The sequence below is a fragment of the Pollicipes pollicipes genome, unplaced genomic scaffold (assembly GCF_011947565.3).
Source record: "Pollicipes pollicipes isolate AB1234 unplaced genomic scaffold, Ppol_2.1 Scaffold_4740;HRSCAF=5597_pilon_pilon_pilon, whole genome shotgun sequence".
NCBI lineage: Eukaryota > Metazoa > Arthropoda > Thecostraca > Pollicipedomorpha > Pollicipedidae > Pollicipes > Pollicipes pollicipes.
The window spans coordinates 346,616-371,061 of NW_023596545.1; the positions used below are offsets into that span (position 1 = coordinate 346,616).

The following is a 24,446-nucleotide window of genomic DNA, read 5'->3' on the forward strand; positions in this document are numbered from 1 at the left end:
TAGGAGATGGACAAGGGAGCCATCAACCTTCCGCTTAGCGGAGAGGTTTTCGCCGTATGTTGGAAGATTTGGCAAAATTTTGGTACAAACTCGCAGGGAAAGTTCAAAAAGTTTTGACATCTCTCCTTACTCACCGAAGAAAAAAGTCCCGGTGGCGTGTTTATCTGGCAGGCACTGTTTAAGCCTAGGAAAGCGCAGTCTTGAATTGCTGAGGACAGTTGTGAAGTTTGCAGCAATTCGTTATTCATAACAGAATGAACTCAGAACTATGTCCGTCAGAAACTGGAAGAATGCCCTGAAGGCAAAAGCCTGCATTATGTATTATTACACTTCCGTCCCTCCTATCCTCTATCTGCTTTCATCCTGCATCCTCGCGGCACCCAGCTTGTCCGGGGCAGGCTGCATCCGTCAGCCACGAGTGGGGCCGGGAGCCCCGTGGGAAGGGGGACCCCGCGGGTACCAGGGCGTACGCGCGAGTTAAAAGCTCGGCGGTTGGCCCCAGAAGCATGCAAGTCTGCCCCACCGTTAACCATTTCCCTTCATCCTATAGCCCTGAAATGATCATTTCTGGTTCAAAGAGCTTTAATAAAAAGCAAACGAAAAAAACACGATGCATTATAAGTGCGGTTAGTGATCGAGGCGTCCAAAAAAACGCGAGAAACTAGTCGAAATTCAGCTGCTGTCCGTTGATACGGCCATTGTGCTGATGTACAATTCTAGAGATGCACGGGCAGCAAACGGTAAGTAGTGTGTTTCATTAAAGCAGCGAAGATGTTGCTTGGCTGGTCACACAGCGAGGCCAGGTCGGGTCCCATGATGACCTTGCACGAGAAACTATAGGGATCTTTCCTAGACCGTGCATTGTATGGAAGTCGAGTGGTTTTATTAGTATTAACGAACAGCGCATAGTTCTGAGGCAACTCGTTGGCGCGTGACCTCAATGACTGGCACATCCTTTCAACTTCCTTACCTTCAAGACCCTTCAACTGGCTTATAATAATTACGGATGATAAACTACGTGATTACGTCGACTTTTTTACGTTGCGCATAAAGCTATCGCCTAAGGAGTTCACCGAAAGTAAGGGTAATTTAGACAATACCCATTGTGCCCAACTTGTCATGCCTGATCAGCAAAGTGAAATGGGTGTAAGGCGGAGTTTACGTTTGACCAATACCGCGTGTACATGTAGTTTGGTATTGTTAGTATGGTTCCTATCGCATCCCCCTCTGCCCCTTTTTCAATGCCTTCCCACTTTGCATAGCAGCCATCTGGTCGTGATATGTGAGGCAGGAAGCCAGCGACCTATCAGCCGCCCAAGCGAGGCGTCTGAGCGCACAGGCCATACCAGAAGGGTAGATGCGCGCCCAGATCATCGATCATCGATCATCGACCAGGGTCGAAAACAAGATCACCAGGGCGAGACCCGCTGGCGGAAACGCAGCATGTAGCTCGGGATGTAGGAAACGCAGCATGTAGCCGGGGATGACCGCATTTCACACTTCAAGTGATGACGGCTTGCCCAGTACAGGAGGCAGCCGGGGAGCGGAGCATCCGGCGGAGTCGTGCCCCACGCCGCCCGCGTTCCCGCCGCACCGGGGTCCACAGGCCGCCAGCGGACTGCCGGACCGAGCCGCAAACCGACAGCGGAGCCAGCTGATACAACCAACCGCCTGCGGGCAAGTTTGGAATCCGAGTCCAAGCTAGAGCCTGAGCCGCCGCCAGTTGGTGCGCAGCACAACGCCACGACAACTTGGAACAACTAACGTGCATTCAGTTGTATTCTATTTTAACGGCTTTGCGTAATGCATCGCACTGAGGTCGGAAAGCCTGCTCGAAGTCTCAAGTCCTTTGAGTAGGATAGCGAGAATGTTCATTTATTTGCTTTGAAAGTCGACATGTTTTCAATGAGTCATTCGGCACCCGATAGTCCTTAACACGCGCTCGGGTGAGGGGTCAAATTGACCCCTCCCGAAGGTTTTCCAGAATGGTTTCAGAACGGTGCAGCGCAGCCGCCCAAACATTGCATAGCTGTAGACATTTCAACAACGGATCGTTTGGTATAAAAAATTGAATTTACCTTGTGAGGTCGCTGCCCTATGCCAGGTCAAACTCAGGCCATGGTTTCAGCGAAGTCAATTTTTTTAGGGACTCGTTCCATCTGATGCAACAACGAAGTGTTAGACGAAGTCATACATCTCTGAGATGCTTTCTTAGGCAACACAAATATTGAATGAGCAAATTACGTTGCGGACATCTGGTCGAAAGCCGAACACGTGGCTGCGCCGAAGGCCGAGAGCTCGATGTTTTGGAGAGCAGGGCCCCAGCTGTCGGGGCTCAACTTCTACAAGCAAAAACTGACGAAAATAATGTCAGCGATAGACTCAGAACCTTGGAGCCGCTGGAAAAAGAATGGGAGTGACCACGACGGGTCGACCAGCCGCAGGCGGCGTCGGATGGGCGGCCGCAAAATCTGGGGCAAAGCTGGTGGGACCGTAGCATGGCAGCAGAGGAGCCAGCTCGACACGTTGCCCTGGCCAGAGGACTCCTGTTGGCTTCCGGCAGCGCCGACCGCTACAGTTGACAAGACACCTAAATGTAAGTTGAAGAAAGAAACGAGAACAGCCAAAGTGTGCTCTCCCCGGTCCCCGCTCTGCTCCCCCCTCCCCCCCCCCCCCCCTATGGCCATTTAACCCGGCGTGGCACCCTCTCCTCGTGGTGCAGTTAGGAGATCGTGAGACCGACACGGGGCGCGATGAAGCACTGTTATCAAAACATTTAGGTGGGGAGAATGGGCACGTGTTGGGGGGCGGGTCGGGCAGGGCAGAAGGGCGGAGGGAGGTAAAACGGACAGAGGGTAAGAAACCGGTGGTGGGCATTTTGTGTATAGGGTGTAGTGAAGCCTCTGATGTGAGTAACGTTACTGAGCTAGATGGCTGTGGCTGGGCGCCTAAAACTGAGATAACTGTTTAGGCGTGCCACCAGACAGGCGCGTAGGGAGCGTGTGACCACGCCTCTGCTTGCAGTTACGTTGTTCAATCGAATGTGCGTGACTGAACGCGTGTTCAAGCGTGCTTTCAGCCAGGTGTGTAAAAATATGCAGATGTAAGAAACCTTTTTACGTAGCAAGGCTGAATAGGCGGGTACGGAACAAAATTGACGGGCGTGGGGCGCAGTGACAGGAGGGGACTAATATCAACCAAGGACGCACAACCTACTTCTACCTACGGTAGATTACCCGAGCACAGGGGGCTGGTATTCGCCTCGTGTTAAATCATCCCGCCGTCCGGCCGTTAACTAATCACCGATGAGTGTAATCGAAACATTGCCTTGTTTCTACCTCGAGTTCAAGGAGTTCGATGGTTTCGATTGTCCAGTCGGTTGAGGCGTCCAATTTCGATGTGGCGTGTCGCCAGGGACAGTCGAACTTTTAGAACATAGGACTGTAATGCCTCGAGGACATGAGCACAGCCATCATCAAATGAGACAATTCCTCCGTGAAGGCAGCGGATTGCTATGAGGGCGCTCGTCTAGCTAGCACCATATTCAAGGAAGTGGGGTGTACGCCACTCTCACGCAGGCGGTAATCGAAACCGTGGTTCCATTACATGGCAGATCCCCGACGGCCATTTTGTTCCCACCCAGCTTGAAACGGATTACTAATTACAGCAAAGCTGCTCAAGGTACCCTTCCACTATATTTCATACCTCCTTTTACGCCGGGGGTAGGTTGAGAGGCCTTCGTAATAGAAGAAGACGAAACTCACGGTGAAAGGTTATAGATAACCTACATCTAGAGTAACAACAGTCTACCATGTTATTCTCGGGGGATTCTACGGGGAATCCCCCGAGAATATTAGGAATATTAGACCGTCTTACACATATGCATAACGTCCCTCAGAACTGCATATAGTAACTTACGATTAGAAGTCTTTAGCTTTGTGCAACGAACAGCGGGAACGAAAGTGAACCGTAGCGAAGCAGAGTTAAACATCCGATACGAACCGCTGAAGGATCGCCAACTAGGGCTTTTGCACGGACTGATGATCCTAGCCGAGCAGCTAAACGGCTGAGAGGGCCGTAATTTCGGCCCTTGCGATCACTGAAGCGTGAGGCTAGCCGCCCGTAGCGGCCGGCGCCCGACAACCGCGGCTACGTGGCATTTTATCGCCCCCCCCCCCCCTCCCCTCCCCGTCCCTCCCCCTCCCCCAACGGTGGCCGGCCGTTCGCCGAAATACTGCTCTGGGCCGGCCGGCCGGGAGGCTTGAACCGGTGGTAGCCCCGCGAAACGCCGCGCCACCGTTGGCCCGAGATTTCCCACCCCCCTTGGTTTCCAATTCACGGTGCGTAACTTACGACACCCCTCAGAGCCTACCCCTCCCCGCGATGACCTGTTCCCGGACAAGTGAAGCGCGGGCTTTCGTACAGTGTCAAGCGCGGGCTCCATCCTGGTCAGGAGCCTAGTTATAGCTTCATTTCACAGTACAATGCATTTGACGTTTCGAGAAGTCCGATTAGCCTTAAGGAAGTGAGCTCACAGCTGACAGACTTCAGAATGATGAGATTTGTTGGTTTCAGCGATGTTTTCATCCCCGGCTGATTGTTACGTTCTATTTGGTACTCGCCAAATGCATTTTAGGTACTTGACATTATTTCAGTGCATCGAAACTACAGACTCAATTTTACTCAAGGAGAGGAAAAACCTATTTAATCTTCGTAGAGTCGTGACTTCTTCCAACAGTCTTCACACACTCATTTGCTAGCAGCAATTGTCCTGATGTTGTCCCCCCCCCCCCCCCCACTAGCCTTGAAAATGGCTAGGAGGGACATGATGCACCCCTAGTACGGCTGGGAGGTCAACTTGATCGAGGGTAACATCTCGTAGCACTATCTCCGGGAAAGGACCATCCACAAAGAGAGACAGTCGCAAACGACCCCAACCCCGGCCGGGGTGTGAGGCTAAGACGGTACCGTGTGCCACACCCCCATGTGTATGACGTCTGCTAACCTTGGTAGCAGTGGGGATAAGGAGACCGACCTTTGTGCCGTCAGAGCAAGAGTGATCATGTTGGGAGATTGATCTCATTCAAAAGGGAGGGAACGTCAGTCAGAGAAGCTTTCATTTAGCGGGGAGGATACCCACTAGAATTTGTGGAAGATGCGACTCGGCGCAGTCGTCACGACTCGTAAAGAGGTTTACGGAAGATGTCGCGCTCGGCGAAGACGGCATAAAATCCCAGCTAGTAAGTCGCTTTGTGGTTGGCATGGGGAGAAGGCAGGCTCTCCTAGGGGCCAGGGCGCTACCTGGGCGACTCCAAGAATGAAATCCTGCTGTATTGACGTAAGGGACGTTTGGTTATACGCTTTTACCCCTCACCCGAATGAACCCGAACGCCTCGCGTGATAGAGCCCGGCGTGTCGAAATAGGGAGGAATGAACATTGCAGACGGGGGCTCGAGGTTCTTTAAACCCCAACTTCGACCGTGTATAGGCAACAGTACTCCACTCCGCCCATGTGTGTCACTGGAGGGGACTAGCAGGGCAATATTGTGGGGCCAGTTTTAAATAGGTATGAATAGATGTGGACGGACAGCTGCATCATGAATGACCGTGTGAATGGAAAAGAATGTATGTAGCAGAATGGAGGAGCTTAGCTCGTGAGGAACGGTGGGAGGAATGGCATCTCAGCATAAGGGGAGGGATGGACGAATCAGAATTACACTTGAAGTCAGCTGCTGTTGAAACCGAGAACAGACTGCGAGGAGTAGGCGATAGGCCCGGCAGGGCGGTAGAAACCCAGGTGGTGTTCGGCGCGGTGTGGCAGGGAAAGAACCACTGCACGGACTCCTGTCAAGGTCATTCTGTCCAAATCTTAACCCTAAACACTCAACCTTGAGCGGTGAAATACCTGTGTGTCTCATCAGTAGTTAGCCAGTATCACAAGTGTGTGTAGTTCTGGGAGGAGCACGGGATGCAGCGCGGTAATGAATGCAGTTTCCAAGACAAGATTGCATGATTGTATGAAGAAATGAGCCCACGTCCTTAGGGATCTCGCAAATGATTAAAGCCAAGAAACAACTCAAAACATTGCCAAAAAAGGCTGTAAGCCTTGCAAGAGCTTTGTCAGCCGAACAAAGCAGCACAGCGCTCTAACACCACATTCAGCGGGGCTGCGAAGCTTCGGAGCTCTTACAAGAGAGTTTTGAGAAATGTTGAAAGGGTTGCAGCGTGTTGCAAGAACAGTTAACCTGTTAACGAATCACGATGACGCTCTAACACCACCTTGAATGCTCTCGCTGGGCATTAAAGATTATGAATGCGAGTTTTTCCCAATTGCTGCAGAATTTACAGAAGGTTGCAAGAGTGAGTTCTCGCAAAACCAACGTCATAGAGCTCTAGGACCACTTCCATGCTCTTCGCAAGGTCCGAAAGCCTCGAACAAGGATTTGTGAAAATATTGCAAAATTGCACAGAAATTGCAATTAATTCGCGCTTACTCCGATGCAACGTCACAATACCGATGAATGAAAATGATGGACTCCTGACCATTGATGGAGCAAACGCCTTATACCGTACGGAGACCAGATCTTTACTTGTTTAGAAGCATGTCAACGGTGCGCATCAAACAAGATAGACGGGATTGGGAGGCAGCCAGCCCACAGGGTCGGATGACTGTGCCACCAGTGATTGAAGCGTGTAAGACATGCAAGAGAGTGACTAAGTTTCATTAAGCACCATTACGATGTAGGTTTTGCGACCCTGACAACCTCGGCATGTGACAGGTAGATCCTGAAGGATGGCATATGTAATCACTGTGTCTAATCTAATGTTGTGGACATAATGAGCAGGTGGTACGTGCATACAATCAGATTAATAAGAGGGGACGGGGAGCCATCACTGATCAGGCGTCGCAGGTTTACCCGTTGATGGTCACCGAAGTAGCAAACCAAAATCGGGTCAGGTGAATTTAGACTAAGCATGAAATGGCTCCCAAAAATCGGCCCTAATGTCCGGTGCATCTGTCTGCAGCCGTACGTTCACATGATATACCCACATTCATTGACAATCAGCCGATGATTTAACATTAAGGATTGGCTGGTGATAGACTCTATGGGAAACAAACACTCACTTATCGAAAGATGCAGTGAGTGGCAACTAGAACACACTGGCTCCCTTGAGTGGCCTCGCATATTTAGAACGGTACGGAACGGTTTTCCACATTTCTTTAGAGATGTACCTCCCTCCCCTATTTCCCTTCTTATTCAGAAAAGGCACAACTTGCATACTAAACTGAACCTAATAAACTTCCAATTGCTGGGACATTAAACATGCAAACATATTTGCTAACATTTGTGCGCTACCGACGATCTGGAGAGCTGAGTATTTCACCATGGGAGACTAGTTCATGACAAGCGTACTCAGCCTACAAGTGGCTTACCCCTGCCGATGACCACTATGCCATAAGGTTCGAATCCAGATGAACATTCATGCACAGACGCAGCGCCCGATACGGTTTCGGTGGCGTAGGCGGTAGCGCGTCGGGTCCCTGAATTGATGGTCTCGTGTTGAAAGCCAGGCCGGACCGGAAATCGGTTTTTGTCTGTCAATTACAGATTATATTGCACTGGCTGCTAACGGCCCCATTTACGCTGTCACTGTATTGCAGCATTCAACGTCTTGAGTTTTCGCGTATACATTTTTTTTTAAAGATTTGATCCGAACCCTTTGAATGGATGGATTTTTGGGATCAGAGCTCACGCTAAGCAGTGCTTGTTGCGTGAGCCCTGACCCCTACCATCCGATCGGGCAATTCCATGTCAACGGCAGAATTTTGTGGCGAAAGTTTAACGTGCCGCAACGCTCGGCACGATCTGTCCTGCCCCTCTGACGTCAACTGACCTTTAGCGCGACCGCTGCCACCGGCCGCAAGGCCATACCCGTCAAGAGCAAATAGCGAGCGCCCTAAAGCAACTCGAACCCACTCCGCCACGGGTGGGTGGATCGGAAGGCAGGCGCTCTAATCAACTGAGCTACCGGGACGGACGAACACCGCGGGCATTGCACTTTTGTAACATGACGTGACGTATGATAGCGTGACACACACGTTAGTGACACACGTAACGTGACACACACGTTAGTGGGCGGGTGGGTCACGTAACTTATAACAGAAATTATAAACTGGGTTTCAATGAGTCGGACATATGTATCCTGTTCATGGGGCATGTTATCACACGGATTCGAATGTAATGCAATGATGACATGGGATGGCATGCTTAAATGGGGAGCACGTTGATCAAACTATGTCACAAATTGTTTAACCTCAGTGTTAAGGTGGATCGATTATTTCGGCCTTTGAAACTGGGCAATTTTGAAGGAAATTAATATGCCCTCCACGTTACCAGACTATCGGGGAAAAGCCAAAGACATTATCTGGATACACTTATAACAACCCACCGGGGGCGCGTGGGCCCAAAGATGACTTTATACACAGGGCTCCTATGCGCATGCTGTCTGTCGACGTCAGTAATTTGGTTGCATAAAGAAACTGGACTTGAACCGTCAGAGCTGAAGTGATTACGTTGAAAGGCTGACCTCATTCAAGAGGGAGGGTGCGTCTGTCGTAGGAGCTGTCATTGTACAGGAACAGTGCTCATAAGACTTTATGGAGGGGGCGAGTCGGCAAAGGCGTCACAGGTTTCTCGTAAGGACGTTCGCGAAGGATATCGCACTCGGCAAGGACGGCATACATGACAGCCGGTAAATCGCTGAGTGGTTGGCATAGAAGGAGGGACAGGCTCTCCTCGGGAGCGATACGCACCTGGGCGATACTAAGGATGAAGAGCCACTCAGGGCCACAGGGCAACAGCGTATTAACTGTGCGCTGTCGTCATGCTCCTGTACTGGAGGAAAGGGCGTTTAGTTATAAGCCTTTACCCTTCACCCGAATGAACCCGAATGCTTCGAGTAAAAGAGCCTGACGTATCGAGGTGTGGAGGAACTTACATTGCAAACGTATGTCCAAGTTTCCTAAAACCTCAAATTTGCCAGTGTATCCGGCCATGCGTGCCACTGGAGTAGGGCAAACTAGTGGGGCCACTAGTAGGGCAAACTTGTTGGAACGAAATTGATAAGGGATGCGACGAATGAATGCAGCGCTTGACGATAGGGAGGCGAAGGTGTGGATTTGCATGAAATTCTGTAAATTGTAAGCACTAGTTGTGGAAGCAACGGCAGCTCAGCATAAGGGAGAAATGGACAAATTACAATTGCATTTAAAGTCAGCTAATGTTGACATCGAAGGCGACTGGAGAGAGAAGGCGAGATCTCCGTCAGGGGCGTTCATAACCCAAGTGGTCTCAGGCGTGTGTAACGGGAAGAACCACTCCAAGGACTACTAATATCACCGCGCTGCTAGTCCCAACTTCACCCTCCATCCGGAGCAGTGAAGAAATTATGTATGTGTAATAAACTCAATGACCACGTCACAGCTCACGCCTCCGACGCAGACGTGTGTGCCGAGAAGCTGCGGGAGTGGCGCAAGCTGGGGCGCGATGCTGCACTGATAATCTCCTTAAGGCATACCTACAGATCCATGCTCACAAATCTCTCTGTTCCTATCAGACGGTCGTGTTCCGTGGCACCCGGTACTGCCTGATGCGTCTGGGATTCGGTTTTCAACATAGCGCCGCTGGTGCTGAAGAGGATCCTGGCTGCAGTGCTGAGCTGGGACTCCAGAGTCGACCGCGCAGCGTCCCCGCATTGTGAACGATATTTTCGTCAACGAAAACGTCGCCCCCGCGCAGTATGTGGAAGCCCACCTCCGCTGGTATGGTCTCGACTGTAAGCCAGCCGTGCGGCTGTCCGACGGCGCCTGTGTGCTTGGACTGCGCGTCGAGGAGAAGCGAGCACGGCTCGTGTGGCGGAGGGATAACGAAGTGATCGACGCGCCGCGACCACTGACTAAACGGAGTGTATTCTCCCTGTGTGGCCCGCCTGATCGCCCATCTGCCGGTCTGTGGGTGGATTCGACCCGTGACTTCGTTCGTAAAGCGCCTGATAAACTCAGTGACAACATCGTGGGATGAGGAAGTGAAAGACGCACGCATGATCGGGATGGTGGAAGAGATGCTGCACCGTGCGGCAGAGGCTGACCCCGCGGGAGGACAGTGGGACGTGGACGGTGCCGTGGCGGGAGTGTGGGTGGACGCTAGTTCGTTGGCACTAGGAGCCGCCCTGGAAGTGAACGGGGAGATAGAGGAAGACGGGAGCTGGTTCCGACGCGACGAGCGTGTGCACATTAACATGGCCGAGATGGACGCTGTGCTGAAAGGTACAAATTTGGCCATCGTGTGGGGAGCCAGGACTGTGGAGGTGTGATGACTGACTCTCGGTCCGTGTACCACTGGGTCTCCGACGTGCTCTCGGGCAAAGCTCGGCTGAGGACAAAGGCGGCTAGCGAATGCTGATTCGCCGGCGCCTGCAGACCTTCAAGCCGACCATCGAGGAGTACGAGCTGGCAGTTAGCGTCAGCTTTGTGAGCTCCTGTGAGAACAAGGCTGATGTTCTGATTCGAGTTCCGTAGAAGTGGCTGTCGGCTGCGTCCAACGTGTCACCTGCGCCGCCGTCTCCAGTGACGAGGCGCGGGGGAGCTGTCAGGAATCCGCTGAGTGCTTGCACTCTCTGGACATCCAGGAGCTAAGCGCACTCAGTATTTCTGCAGGCGCGCCCGGCCGACGACGGCAGTGACAATGCAGGCTTTGGAGACTTCGCGCGGCGGTGGGGGGCTCGCGGTCCGGTTCCGTGCACCTCATGCACCGTCTGGAAGCGGGGGGTGGTGGAACGATGCCACCCAACGGTCAAATCTGTCGTGGCTCGGTCACAGTGTTCGGTGGCTGAAGCGGTCTATACGTACAGTGTGACACCGAGGGACGGGATGGGACATGAGACCGCGCCTGCGAACGCGGCACACCGGTAAGAGCTTCGCGTGCGCGGAATTGACAGAGTGGTGGATGAGCCTAGTGTACTGGTATGTAAGTTTGGTGTTGGCGACAGTGTGGGGGTGCGGGACCCGAGGCCGCCGATGTGGTAAACGGAGCTCGCTCGGCACCGTCACCAAAGTGCTGTCCGCGCAGACCGTGGGGGTCAACAGGATGCCTCGGCACGTGCGCGACCTGCTTGTCGCCAGGGCGGAGCGAGATGACGCGAGTGAGGAAAGGGGGGCGGCGGAAGGCTCCGGTGTAGACGAACCGAGCGTGTTCCAAATAGCGGCTCCGCGTGTGGATCAGGGCGCAGAACGCGAGGTCAGGGAAGCCGGGGCGCCGGAGGCAGAGCCAGGGCGGAAGGGAACATTGAGGAGCTGGCAGTTGACGATCATGATGTGAGCCGAGAGCCGCAGCCGGGGAGAAGTTGTGCTGTACGGCAGCGCGCCCATACATGAGCCAGTGAGACGCGTTATATTATGTGTATGACCCTGTGTATGATGTGTGACGTGTTGTGATCTAAGATCAGGGGGGGGGGGGTGGCTGTGTGTACGCCGAGCCGGCCGGCCGGTACATGTGGGGTCGTCTCCTCAGCCCTGTCTGCTGAGTCAGCTGACTGCCGCCCGAACCGGCCGGCGCGGCGGCAGCGGGAGAGAGGGAGGCGCGGGGGGAGGTGCGCAGGGAGGTGCCGCTAACGTTTGAAATAGTCAGCCGCGCTCTTCATTGCTTCGTTATCTTACAATATATATACATATATATATATATATATATATATTCATTGAGGGATATGTTTAGAAGAGGCCCCAAAGCTCTTGGGACCCCACAGGGTTTAGTGATGAAACGGTACGCAGCGAATAACACCCCGACTACCCTTATATATCCCCAAGACTATTTCCCAGTTGAGAAACGGGCCACCACTTTTTGGCTGGCAGAAATCGCAAAGCTTGCCAGATGTCCCATTTTACACAATTTGCTATCTTGAGCTGAAATGGCACGCCCTGCATTTATGCCTCCCGGGGCTCACCCTCTGCCTCCATTAGGTCAAGCCAACCCTGCATCCACCCATGCAATACCCCTCCTAATGTTACAGGAAGTGCATCCCAACTTCTCAATGTGCGTCCCAGGGTGCTGCAAGCCCGTCTGGACCGCCGTTCTCATCTCGACCCTACACGGTTGTATGCTGTTTCTCTCTTACACAGGCTTTCTATGCACTTCCGGCTAGAACTCTCCGGGATAAATTAACTGGTAAATGAGTTTATTCGCAGGTGAAAATGCTCCATTGAATGTCCTAGGTCTTAAAAAGCTCGGTTTATTAAAATATTTATGTTCAAACAAGCCCTCAAAAACGGCGTTTTCTCGCGGCTGTAGCATTGGCGTCATATGACTTAGTCCCAAGATGACGTCACAGTATCGCTACCCCAGAATGCAGTAATGCGGGGCTTGGGCATTCACAAGGCACTTTAACAACGGCATACATTTGTACGTCATACGGTTTAAATGAGAGAACGGTGTGTTGGGGGGTGTGCGGACGAGCGATGCTTTCGACATTCATTTTTTAAATTGGTTATGTGGTTCTTTGTGTGTGTGTGGGGGGAAGGGGCGGGGGGGGGGGGGGGGTAAAGTAAAAGGGAGCGTGGTGTAGACTACCCTTACCATTTCATTCCAGTTCCCGCTTCCACAGGATTCGAGTGAACAAATTGTGGCCATTTAACGAATGACAATTTGAGGCCCGTTACCGGAACCAGAGGACAACCCTGTGGTTGTGATGATATATCTTATTAAAAAGAAGTCTGCATCAGCACTGTTGACAAGGAGTGACATTAAGTTACCAGCATAGTGCTCTCAAGCCCATTTGAGTACCTCATGACATGAAGCCCCTTCATACAAGTGCTCTTCTGCCCTGATACATGAAACTCAGTGATGTGAAATGGAAAACTAGTCACCTGCCATACAATTTAAACTTTATGTTATGGAATACTGAAGCATCAATACAAAATAAAGATATTTTTATACTATTTGATGACCAGGCCTGTGATTTGGCATGTAGGAAGGGCTTTAAGTTGGAAAGGGAGAATTCTTCCAGACCATGAACAGTGCTGTTCCTGACATATAGCTATAGTTTTCTAATGGGTCTGACTGCAGGCCACTGGAAGTTATAAACCTGACTCCACATGATCACTTTCTTCTAACCAAGACAGTCTGAAAATCTCTAACAAAAATGATGCCTGAGTTCCAAAGCCTTTGATTCCATGTTTCAGATATTTTTGGTTAATCCTTAGCCTACAGAAAAATAAATTTTTCATCATATGGGGTATTGGCCCTGGTTTTGTGCTATGACTTCAATCAGATGTATGGCACTCTGCCAGCTTGCCATTGATCCAGTGCAGCAGCAAGGCTGACATTGACCAATAGAATCACCCTTGTTGTCCAGCTGGCAATGAACCAGACCAGCTGCCTGGACCAGGTCTTTCACTGCTTTATCACTCTTGCATCTACAGAGGCACTACATTCTGTCAGTTTCACCACTTGGAGAATGTAATGCTGCCATCTCATCCAGTAGGTTGTTATGCATTTCTCTTACATCTTGTTACTTTACTGTCTGCAATGCTTCCATTTATGCTTTCTTCTCATCCCACAGAATGTGACAGATCAGTCACAGTCCACAAATCAGTTGTGGCCCACATAGAAGTTGCAGCCCACACATCAGTCACAATCCACACAGCCACACCCTAAGTTTGGCTCTTGTGGCTCATTCTGTGCCCAGTGTAATCATGTAATGCCCCAGACTCCCTGCCCTTGTGTCAACCTTGAGGGCACCAGGCACAGTTAAGCCAACTAACTCGTGCTCCATATCCACCATCTTGAATGAGACAGTCACTAAGTTTCATATTTGCTGATCCTCCCACCCAGCCACATACAACGAATTTTCCTACCAAAAATTGTGTGATTGTAGGCATTTGTAGAGCCCCACATGAGCTCACTGACAGTGTGAATGCACTGGCAAAGTGATTGTGCTTAAATGCTGACCATGTACCTCTCATGGTTGGATTGTTTAGTGAAGAGAGCCCCACATGCTCATCAGAGGGTGGTGTGGTTTCAAGCCTGGATCCTACAGGTCAAAGGGTGTGTGTTCATGATCAGTGCTCTGTGCTTGCATAGCAAAATTTCATTTCATTGCAGGGCACCCAAAAAAGAGGCTGGTCATCAGTGAAGTTGGACAGAAGCTTTTTGAACACTGAAGTGCAACATGTAAACAAGCATACCATATGTTTGCCAGCCACTGTCACCCTCACACCACATTGTTTTCTTTTCAGATTTCAGATGAGTGTTGAAAATGGATGCTGACAGTGTGGCACCGAGGAAGCTGCTTTGTCTTCACCCAGCCAGCAGGCGGAGCAGCAGGCTCAGGAGCGTGGCGAGTCAGCCGATCAGTCCCGGCACTGGTTTGAGCAGGAGGTGGGCCACATCTGAGATGTGTTGACTTCCAGAGCCAAGTGACTTATTAAGCATGTTCACCAGCAGGGCTCACACAAGTCTTGATAGCTTTTACTCTGTTTCAGATAGTTCATAAAGGTTATATTGCTGTTTTTTCCCTTAATTTTTATCTCTATGCTGGAATTGATGTTATACTCCTTTCTAAGGAGCATTAATCCAGCTTGTGTATAGGGCACAGAAGTGCCAAGTCTACTGTGAGGTGCCATTCTGTACGTCAGGCACGACGTTGCTCTGTCACAGAACAGGACCCGTGTTTTGCAGGTGGAGAAAAACTTAGCAGACTCGCGCCAGGAGGACCACCTGAAACGGCTGAGGAAGCTGAAAAAGGCACTTGACTACATCAGCGAGACCGACTGGAAGTATGAGAATGCAAGCCGTTTTAGCCGCGTCCTCTGATTTTCTGCCTGTATTCTCTCACCTCGCGTTTCTCAAGAATTCTGAAGTCTGCTGTGTTTGCCGGTGTAGGGAGACTCGGCAGCCGCGACCGTCCCGAGCGAGCGACTACCGCGGCGGCCCGCGCGCGTCACGGCGGGGCCGACGCCGCGCCGCCGCCGCCGCCACCGCCGCCACCGCCGCCGCCGCCGCCGCCGCCATGCTGGAGGCCGTGCGCGGCTGGCTGTGGCCGCGGCCGGAGCCAGCGGCCGCGCCCCCGCCGCTACACCTCTTCTTCCCGGCGGACGAGCCGCGGCCGGACGAGCAGCGCTGCTGGTTCGAGGGCCGCGTGCTGAGCGTGTCGCCCGAGGGCGGGCACCGTCAGTGGCGACGTGTGGTTCGAGGCGGCGGCCGTGCGCGGCGGCAGGCTGCCCGAGGTGGGCGAGCTGGTGCGCGGCCAGTCGCGGCGCAGGGACGCCGGCCACGCCTGGCTCGCCGTTCACGTGGAGCCCGTCAGTGACGAGTGGGAGCGGGACACCGGCCATGCGCCGGCCGAGAACCGGCTGGTGGGCCAGCTGCGCCGCTTCGACGCCGGCGTGCTGGTGCTGGCCGACCGCGACCTGGAGTACCGGCTGCACCAGGGCTGCGCCGAGATCGACTTCGTGCCTATGGAAGGTGCGGCCCATGCGAGGCCGGGGTTATATGTGCAGTGTTGTTGGCTTTAGGGAGAGCATGTGTACATGAATGACGCAACTATGCCTTCCTAAGCGCAGTCACCGTCAGTTACATGGGAGTCGGTGGCTCGATGCGACCTTTGCATTCACTGTGCTGTAAAGGTTGCGCTGATAAACGCCTCCGGTGCTGGGTGCACGCATGCTATCGTGCGAGGTGCCGTTGTAACGTCATCACTACGTGGGTCATTCCGCCTGGATGACGGTTGGTTGACGGTTGGTCGCCAGGCGACTGGCTGGAGGTGGAGAGCAGCGAGCCGATCCCGCTGGAGGTGACGGCCGAGGCGTGCGTCCAGGTGCGCCCGCTGCGCCGCTGGCAGCTCGACGGAGAGGTGACGCTCGTCGCTCACGAGCCGCCCGTCTTCGGGCTCGTCGATAACCAGGTGACGAGCTGGCGGCGCCGTATCGCCCACCGGCCGCATAAGTAGATCGCGGCACGCTGGTGTTCTTTTCAGCGACGGCTGCTGTTGTGTCGCTCCAAACCATGCCAGATTTTGAACCTTCTGATGGTCCTGTGTGCTTGCTCTCTTTGAAATATATAGCTCGGCATGTGGTTTTTATTGGATGAGCTCTCGGGGACGGTTCATGTGTGACTGTCTCGTGGAGGAAAGACGTCGCTGGCTCTCCGCAGCTGCCGGCTCCGCGCGCCTCTTAGCACGGTCTGACTGTGCGCCGCCCTGCCAGGTGTACTTCCACGCGTCGGCCTGGCAGCTGCCGTACCTGCCGCGGCGCGGGGACCGCGTGCGCTGCTCGGCCGTCGAGAGCTCGCAGACGACGCCGCGCGGCGTTACGCTCAACTGGCGCGCTGTCCGTGTGGCGGCGCTGGAGGCGCGCGCCTGGCTGCGCCCGGCGCCGGCCGCGCCGCCCACCGCTGCTGCCGCCACCGCCTTCTCAGCCGCTCTGCTCGAGGACAAACACGGGGTGACGGTCGCCGGCGACGGTGACTTCCGGCAGTTGAAGTGCGGCGAGAGCCGGCAGGCGGCGCTGGTGGTGCGCAACGGCAGCGGCGCCGCGGTAACGCTGGCCGCCGTCCGCCTGCTCTCGGACTCGGGTGGCCAGTTCTCGGCGGCGCTGCCGCAGCCGGCCGAGGTGCCGGCCGGCGGCCAGGCGGCGGTGGCCGTGCACTGCCGGGCGCATCTGCTGGGCGCTGCGCGCGCCCTCTGCCTGCTCGAGTTCGGCGCCTTCCAGATCGGCCGCTGGCTGAGCGTGACCGTGGAGGACCCGGACGCTCACCGGCTGCGACCGGGCGCGGCGGCGCGCCGTCGGCCGCGCGCCGCCGCCGCCGAGCTGGACGGCCGCCAGGGCTGTGTGGTGGTGCCCGGCCAGCCGGCCTTCAAGCCGGCGCCGTTCGTGTCGGCGCGGCTGGCGCCGTACCCGCTGCCGCCGCGCCTGCTGGCCATGGACGGCGACCAGCTGCTGCAGCACTACCCGTGCCTGGCCGACCCGCTGACCGCCGACAACTACCGACAAGCGGCTCAGCCTGCTGCTCTTCCTCGAGGAGGTGGGCTGGCGCCGCCGCGGCCCGACGTCTGACGCTCGTCGGGCCGACGGGCGCGAGACCGCGCGGCGAGCGAGCGCCGCCCCAGTCCGCCCCACAGTGGCCCTCGACGTTGGGGCGGTAGCTGGACGTCAAGCGCGGTGGGTGACGACATAAGTTCCTGTTGGGATTGATGTCATGCCATGTGTCTGGCGCCAGGCGGTGCCGAGCGATGGAGGGTGTTAGGGCCCCGGCAGAGTGCGCGACTGACCGCCTCGCCACCCGTCGCGCCTGACGCCCGCCGTCCGGCAGGTGGAGATGATCCGGCACATCCGCCAGTTCGACCTGACGGGCGTGGCGCTGTCGCGCGCCGGCGAGTGCCTCCAGTTGGCGGTGCCCGGGCTGGCCCGAGAGTCGGCCGTCGCTGGTGGTGGGCGACAAGGTGCTGCTCTCGCACCCCTTCGAGGAGTCCGGTCAGTGGCCCGGCCGCAGCTGGCCCGCCGGCCGGCGCTCCGTGCGCCGCCCCACGCCTGGGACGGTGACCCGGGCGCTGGAACGGTGCAGGGTAGGCGCGCCCTTGTGTGTCTCGCCTCGCTGGCACGCCTGCACCGCCGAGTTCAAACTGGACTCAGCGCGGTCGCGGGCTCTGTGCGCCGACACGGTCGCTGTACACGAACATGCGCCCCGCACGTTCTCTGGGCCTCTGTAAGAGCGCTAACGCGCGACACGCGTGCTTAGGAGGCCATATCTGGTGTACAACATGTGCAACTGGAAGGTTCACGGGTGATTGAGAAATGGAAGCACCTCATGTAAGCGCGGTGTCATCCACCGCCTCGTGCCTTTTGCTGCTCCGTTGTTTGCGGTTTGTCTGAAGTGTAAGGGGGGCGCGCCGTGCCCTCGCGTATCGCTCTGTTCTCCGGAGGTTTCCAGTACGAGAGAGAGAGAGAGACAGATACAGAGACAGAGACAGGCAGACAGACAGACAGAGACCTCACGGGCGCCGCTCTGTTGCCGGCAGGTCTGAAGTACGAGGGCCACATCCACCAGGTGCGCCACTCGGCCGTGGAGCTCATGTTTCACCCGGACTTCCAGCAGCGCTACACGGGCCAGGAGTACAACGCGTCGTTTCGAGTTCAGCCGGAGCCAGCTGCGCCAGCTGCACCGGGCCGTGGAGACGGCCGTGGCGCGGCTCGGCGCCGGCGTCCTCTTCCCCAGCCGGGTCAGCGTCCGGCTGCCAGCAGGTGACCACCCCAGCAGGGCTTGGGGCTCACTCCCCCCCCCCCCTCCCCCTCCAGCGGGGTCACCGTGTAGCCGCTGCAGGTGACTGCCCGCGCAGGGGGTGAGGCTCCCCCCCCCCCCCCCAGCCGGGTCACAGTCCAGCTCCCGCAGGTGACCGCCCGCGCTGAGGGGACCCCGTCACGGTGCGCTTTGTTCTCCTGCTCTTGGATTGTGTGAGACAAACTGTATGCGTCCAAAAGTGGATGGACCACTGTCTATGCTGCTAGCTCAGGTTTGGTGTCCCATGCTGTAATTGACGTCCAACCAGAATGAACGGAAATCTGGCGAGCGGGCAGCCGAGGCTACATGCCATAAAAAATGAAGAATGCAGAGTTTTACTCAGAAGGCAGTGGTGCGAACAGATCATGCATTGTTCGCGATTTCGTCCATATCCAGCACGTATGTAAGGCGGGGCCCCTCGATTGACTTCTTTGTTTGACTCGTCAAGACCTTTCCGCCGAATTAGTTTGTTTTAGAAACATTCAGTGATTGCTTTCTGGTGTTAGTTTTATGCTCCCAAGCGGTCCCTCTGCGCAGGTAAGCTTTGTGGAAGAGGCCTGCTGGTCAGAGCCGCCCGTGTGCTCTCCACACCAAGCGGGTATCGTTCGATCTGAACGACCAGTCCGCCGCGGAGGTGAAGCCCTCGCCGCCAGAACAGGAGGAGAAGCCGGGTGCCGGGCCCGCCGTGAACGGCCCGCCAGACGTGCCCCCGTCACAGCCGGCCCGAGACCAGACCGCCGGGCGCCGGCCACCCGCTGTAAACGGCGTCACGCCCGCGCCACGACCGGAGGCGGCGTGCGCCGGCTCCGCGGGCCGGCCGGTTGCCGGGCCCGAGCCGCCTCGTTAACGGCCACCGGACGACGGCGGGAGGCGCTGCGGCGCCGGCCGCCGCCGGAGCTCCGGCCCGCGACCGACGGCCAGTCCGAGTCGGACCTGTCGTTCACGTGTCGACCGATGGCGGCTCTCAGGACGAGGCGCCGGCGCCGGGACGCCCGGCCGCCGCCGCAGCCGCCGCCGCAGGCCGTCGTCGACCGCTTGTTCAAGTCGGTCGCCGTCGCAGATGTGCGCTGTGCCGGCTCCGGCGACCGAGCCCGGGCCGGGCCCGGGCCGTCCCGGCGGCAGGGGACGGCGCCGCAGCAGCCGCCGCCCCCGCTCCCCGCCCACCGCCCCTGCCGCCCCCGCTCTCCGCCGAGCAGCGGCCCACTCTGTCCGGGGGCTGCCCGCCTCGGTCCGAGTCGCCGTCGCCGCCGCCGGGACGGACGGACCGGGCGTCGGCCGCCGCCCGCCTCTCGGACGCCGCCGTCGCCGCTCAAATCGCCGGCCCGCGCGTACGCGGCGGCCGCCGGCCGGCTGCGCGCGCTGTCTGCGGTGCCGGGCGCGCGGCGGGCGCCGTTCGTGCTGCCGCGACCGGCCGCCGCCGCCGTCGCCTCCGCCGCCGCTGCCGCTGCTGACGGCGGCCGACGGAGACGGGGCCGGCGCGGGCAGCTTCTGCGTGCCGCGGCTGCTGAGCGCGCCGGCGCCGAGCGACCTGGCGTCCAGGCTGCTGCGCTGGTTCAACCGGGCGCTGAATGCCCCGCCAGAGGTCGGCCGTCCGCCGCGTGCTCAAAGGTGAGGCCGGCCGGCGCTGACTAGCCCAGGCGCAGGGTCGGCTGACTGACGGGCGACAGCGCCGTGCGTCGGGCGGGGAACGGCGGCGGAACGACAACGCTGAAGGCGTGCGGTGGTGCCTTCCATGCTGGAGACCCCGCTGTGTGTTTGGAAACTGCCGTGCCACGTATGTGATCCCGCGTGACCCATTAGGTCAAACGCCACGCATGTGATCCGCGTGACTCATTAGGCCAACGCCACGTATGTGATCCGCGTGACCCATTAGGCCAGATGCCACGTACGTGATCCCGCGTGACCCATTAGGCCAGACGCCACGGCGGACGTTGGCGGTATATGTGGCGGCTGCGAGCGAAACCCTGGCTGACCCGGGTCGTGTTCTCACAGGGATGGCCCGTCCGCTGCCGTACATCATCTACGGCCCGCCGGGCTCCGGCAAAACGGTGACGGTGGTGGAGTGCATCCTCCAGGTGTACACTATGTGCCCTAACAGTCGGTACGTCTCCCTGCGAAAGTGCGCAGTCTCGCCGGCTCTTTGCTTCGCATGGCGAGCCGGAGCACAGCGTGATTTGTTTCAGCAGGTGTTCTATGCCGTCCTTCGCCTTTCTTCCCGTGATCTGGGACACCTGGTTAGTGTTCGCAGACGTGTTGTCAGTGAGTGTCATGCGTGCGATGTCATGTGATGTCATGTCAGTGAGCCGGAGCTGGTGTGCTCGGGCCGGCGGTGGACCGGTGCGTCGGTCGGCAGCTGGTGCGCGGCCCGTGTTGGCCCGCTGCGGCGCCAGGGCCGGAGGTGGTCCGGGAGGGCCGGCGTGTGTGACTGACCGGCTGTCGTGTCCGGGGCCGTCAGCCTGCTGGTGGCCACGCCCTCCAACAGCGCCGCCGATCTCATCACGGAGAGGCTGCACGCCAGCGGCGCCGTGCACAGCGCGGCTCTGGTGCGGTCACCTCCTTCAACCGGTGGGTGCCGCGCGTGCCGCCGACGGCTGAACGTCGGCCAGAACTCCGACGACAGGGGGAGGGGGGGGGGGGGTGAAGCTGACGACAGGGACTGCCCGAGGCCGACGTCGGGGGCTGGCAGGGCCGAAGGCATGGGCTGGCAGAGGCCGACAGCATGGGCTGGCAGAGGCCGACGGCAGGGGCTGGGAGAGGCCGATGGCAGGGGCTGGCAGAGGCCGATGGTAGGGGGTGGCAGGGGCTGGCAGGGGTAGACGTCGGGGACGCACTGGACAAGGCTTTTCAGAGGTAGCGTCCCGTGTATTTTAATAACGAGCGTTTCTACAGAGGCCAGAATGGTCTAAACAGCCTTTTCTAATGCAGTGCGGGATGGGTATGCTAAGTTATTGATACGCCAGAAAGCCGAGGACAGTAGAGTGGCGTACTTGGAGTGGTGTTGGGAGCGCTCGTGTCGCCCGGCGGCGGGTGCCGCTGATGTGTGCGCCGGGGTGTCGCCAGGTCCGGGGACGCCTGTCCGGAGCCGGTGCAGCCGTACGTCATGTCCGGCGACTCTCTGGAGGCCGCCTCCCGGCGCCGTATCGTGGTCGGCACCGCCGGCGCCCTAGGTCCGTAGGCGCGGCGGCGGCCGGCCGGGCGCAGCGACGCTGCTGGCCAGCTGGAGCTAGTCTCATGGATGCTCATGCTCGATGCGAAGCCTGTGCTATTAAAGTCATTTATATGCAACGAAAGGAAGCGTCGGTGTTGCCCGCGGCCGTGTTTCTTGCAGTAAGGGCTGGTGACTAGATCGTATGTAAGTGAATGCACACTGGCGTATTTTGGATACTCACTCTGCTGACGCTCGGTGGTGTGTCAAACTAATCGGTGTGTCCGTAGATTAGTGCTGGTACTCACGCCGGCTTCTCCGTACTGAGGGTCGCGCACGGGGGCGCCGCGGTGGGCGGCTGCTGATCGTGCCCCCTGTCGGCGCCCCGGCAGGCAACCTGTACCGGCTGGGGCTGCGGCAGAGTCACTTCACACACGCGTTCGTGGACGAGGCGGGCCACATGACGGAGCCGGAAACGCTGGTGGCGCTGGGCCTCGTGTCGGCGCTGGACGGCCAGGCCGTGCTGGCCGGCGACCCACAGCAGCTGGGGCCCGTCCTCCAGTCGCGATACGCCGCCGCTTGGGGACTCCAGGTCAGGGCAGGGGAGGGGAGGGGCGCGCGGCGCCGGCGGCGGACGGCGGGGCTCTGCGGGCGGTGTCAGCTGCTGAGTGTGACGTCAGGCTCCGGAGGTCCGGCCGGGGGCGTCGGTCAGATCAGGAGATTAGGTGAGGGGAGGGGGGGGCGCGGCGCCGGCGGCGGACGGCGGGGCTCTGCGGGCGGTGTCAGCTGCTGAGTGTGACGTCAGGCTCCGGAGGTCCGGCCGGGGGCGTCGGTCAGATCAGGAGATTAGGTGAGGGGAGGGGAGGGCGCGGCGCCGGCGGCGGACGGCGGGGCTCTGCGGGCGGTGTCAGCTGCTGAGTGTGACGTCAGCTCCGGAGGTCCGGCCGGGGCGTCGGTCAGATCAGGAGATTAGGTGAGGGGAGGGGAGGGCGCGCGGCGCGGCGGCGGGCGGCGGGGCTCTGCGGGCGGTGTCAGCTGCTGTGTGTGTGACGTCAGGTTCCGGAGGTCCGGCCGGGGCGTCGGTCAGATCAGGAGATTAGGTGAGGGGAAGGGAGGGCGCGCGGCGCCGGCGGCGGGCGGTGGGGCTCTGCGGGCGGTGTCAGCTGCTGAGTGTGACGTCAGGCTCCGGAGGTCCGGCCGGGGGCGTCGGTCAGATCAGAGATTTGGTGAGGGGAGAGGGAGGGCGCGCGGCGCCGGCGGCGGACGGTGGGGCTCTGCGGGCGGGTCAGCTGCTGAGTGTGACGTCAGGCTCCGGAGGTCCGGCCGGGGGCGTCGGTCAGATCAGGAGATTAGGTGAGGGAGAGGGAGGGCGAACGGCGCCGGCGGCGGGCGGTGGGGCTCTGCGGGCGGTGTCAGCTGCTGAGTGTGACGTCAGGCTCCGGAGGTCCGGCCGGGGGCGTCGGTCAGATCAGGAGATTAGGTGAGGGGAGGGGAGGGGCGCGCGGCGCCGGCGGCGGACGGCGGGGCTCTGCGGGCGGTGCCAGATGCTGAGTGTGACGTCAGGTTCCGGAGGTCCGGCCGGGGGCGTCGGTCAGATCAGGAGATTAGGTCAGGGAGGGAGGGCGCGCGGCGCCGGCGGCGGACGGCGGGGCTCTGCGGGCGGTGCCAGCTGCTGAGTGTGACGTCAGGTTCCGGAGGTCCGGCCGGGGGCGTCGGTCAGATCAGGAGATTAGGTAGGGGAGAGGGAGGGCGCGCGGCGCGGCGGCGGGGTGGGGCTCTGCGGGCGGTGCAGCTGCTGAGTGTGACGTCAGGTTCCGGAGGTCCGGCCGGGGGCGTCGGTCAGATCAGGAGATTAGGTGAGGGGAGAGGGAGGGCGAACGGCGCCGGCGGCGGGCGGTGGGGCTCTGCGGGCGGTGTCAGCTGCTGAGTGTGACGTCAGGTTCCGGAGGTCCGGCCGGGGGCGTCGGTCAGATCAGGAGATTAGGTGAGGAGAGGGAGGCGCGCGGCGCCGGCGTCGGGCGGTGGGGCTCTGCGGGCGGTGTCAGCTGAGGTGGTGACGTCAGGCTCCGGAGGTCCGGCCGGGGCGTCGGTCAGGTCAGGAGATTAGGTAAGGGGGATGGGGAGGGGAGGGAGCTAGATATGATTTCTGGGGTCGGGAGTCAAGATTGGTGTTTGACCGTTCAATGGTGACGGCATGCAACTCATGACGAACAGGTGCGAAGATAAAGGTTTGCTGCGGGCGCTATGTTCAACCGAGGCGCTCCTAGCTTTCTCATGGTTTACTCGAAGCTCTCTTTCGAACTCGAAGCTCCCACTGAACTCGAAGCTTTGTTGGGGAGATGTCATGGCAAGGGTCCTGCCTGCGACAATGAGCATGATCGTGAAGAACATTTGAATGTGAATGTATGCACTGTCACACTCGGGCGAGCGCGGTCGGTCGGGGCCCGGAGCGGTGTAAGCCGTCCAGCTGACCCCGCCGCGCCGCCGCAGACGTCGATGCTGGAGCGGCTGTCGGAGCGGCCGCTGTACGGCCGGGACGCCGAGAAGTTCGCCGACCACGGCTGCTACAACCCGCTGCTGGTGAGTGGCCGCCGGCCGCGGCGCCAGGCGGGCACGCGCGGACGGCGCTGGCCGGAGCGGGCGCACCGCTGGCGTCCGCTGAGCGTGTGCTGCCCGGAGGAGGGCCGTGTCGGTCAGAGGTGTGACCGCGTCCAGCGGTCGGCTGCCTCCACCGCTGGCGTCCGCTGAGCGTGTGCCGCCCGGAGGAGGGCCGTGTCGGTCAGAGGTGTGACCGCGTCCAGCGGTCGGCTGCCTCCACCGCTGGCGTCCGCTGAGCGTGTGCCGCCCGGAGGAGGGCCTGTCGGCAGAGGTGTGACCGCGTTCAGCGGTCGGCTGCCCCCATGGCGTCCGCTGAGCGTGTGCCGCCCGGAGGAGGCCGTGTCGGTCAGATTGTGACCGGTCCATGGTCGGCT

The 24,446-nt window shown here is 58.4% G+C and overlaps 2 protein-coding genes and 1 long non-coding RNA gene across 3 annotated transcripts; all 3 read left to right on the plus strand.

Annotated features, from left to right (window-relative positions):
- Nucleotides 1–14,832: 14,832 nt before the first annotated feature.
- On the plus strand, nucleotides 14,833–16,778 carry LOC119098822 (RNA helicase Mov10l1). Its single transcript, XM_037221871.1, has 5 exons — nucleotides 14,833–14,840; nucleotides 15,229–15,518; nucleotides 15,803–15,957; nucleotides 16,259–16,404; nucleotides 16,763–16,778. The coding sequence occupies exons 1-5, from the start codon at nucleotides 14,833–14,835 to the stop codon at nucleotides 16,776–16,778; spliced, it is 615 nt and encodes a 204-aa protein (XP_037077766.1).
- A 3,123-nt stretch (nucleotides 16,779–19,901) lies between these two features.
- LOC119098579 (uncharacterized) lies at nucleotides 19,902–20,853 on the plus strand. Its single transcript, XR_005094265.1, has 3 exons — nucleotides 19,902–19,937; nucleotides 20,322–20,430; nucleotides 20,785–20,853. It is a non-coding gene; the product is annotated as an uncharacterized LOC119098579 (long non-coding RNA).
- Nucleotides 20,854–20,859: 6 nt separating this feature from the next.
- Nucleotides 20,860–24,349, plus strand: LOC119098824 (RNA helicase Mov10l1-like). Its single transcript, XM_037221872.1, has 5 exons — nucleotides 20,860–20,894; nucleotides 21,390–21,496; nucleotides 21,867–22,066; nucleotides 23,965–24,054; nucleotides 24,326–24,349. Exons 2-5 carry the CDS (start codon nucleotides 21,430–21,432, stop codon nucleotides 24,347–24,349), a joined length of 381 nt encoding a protein of 126 aa, XP_037077767.1. The 5' UTR covers nucleotides 20,860–20,894; nucleotides 21,390–21,429.
- Nucleotides 24,350–24,446: the final 97 nt, after the last annotated feature.

Excerpts from the sequence above, each read along its gene's own strand:
- LOC119098822 (XM_037221871.1), top strand. Across the intron at positions 15,519-15,802 it reads CGACTTCGTGCCTATGGAAG|GCGACTGGCTGGAGGTGGAG; the intron begins GTGCGGCCCATG and ends GTTGGTCGCCAG. Across the intron at positions 15,958-16,258 it reads TCGGGCTCGTCGATAACCAG|GTGTACTTCCACGCGTCGGC; the intron begins GTGACGAGCTGG and ends CCGCCCTGCCAG.
- LOC119098824 (XM_037221872.1), top strand. The coding sequence starts at position 21,430 with ATGTCCGGCGACTCTCTGGAGGCCGCCTCCCGGCGCCGTATCGTGGTC. Across the intron at positions 21,497-21,866 it reads CGGCACCGCCGGCGCCCTAG|GCAACCTGTACCGGCTGGGG; the intron begins GTCCGTAGGCGC and ends GCGCCCCGGCAG. Across the intron at positions 22,067-23,964 it reads CCGCCGCTTGGGGACTCCAG|ACGTCGATGCTGGAGCGGCT; the intron begins GTCAGGGCAGGG and ends GCGCCGCCGCAG.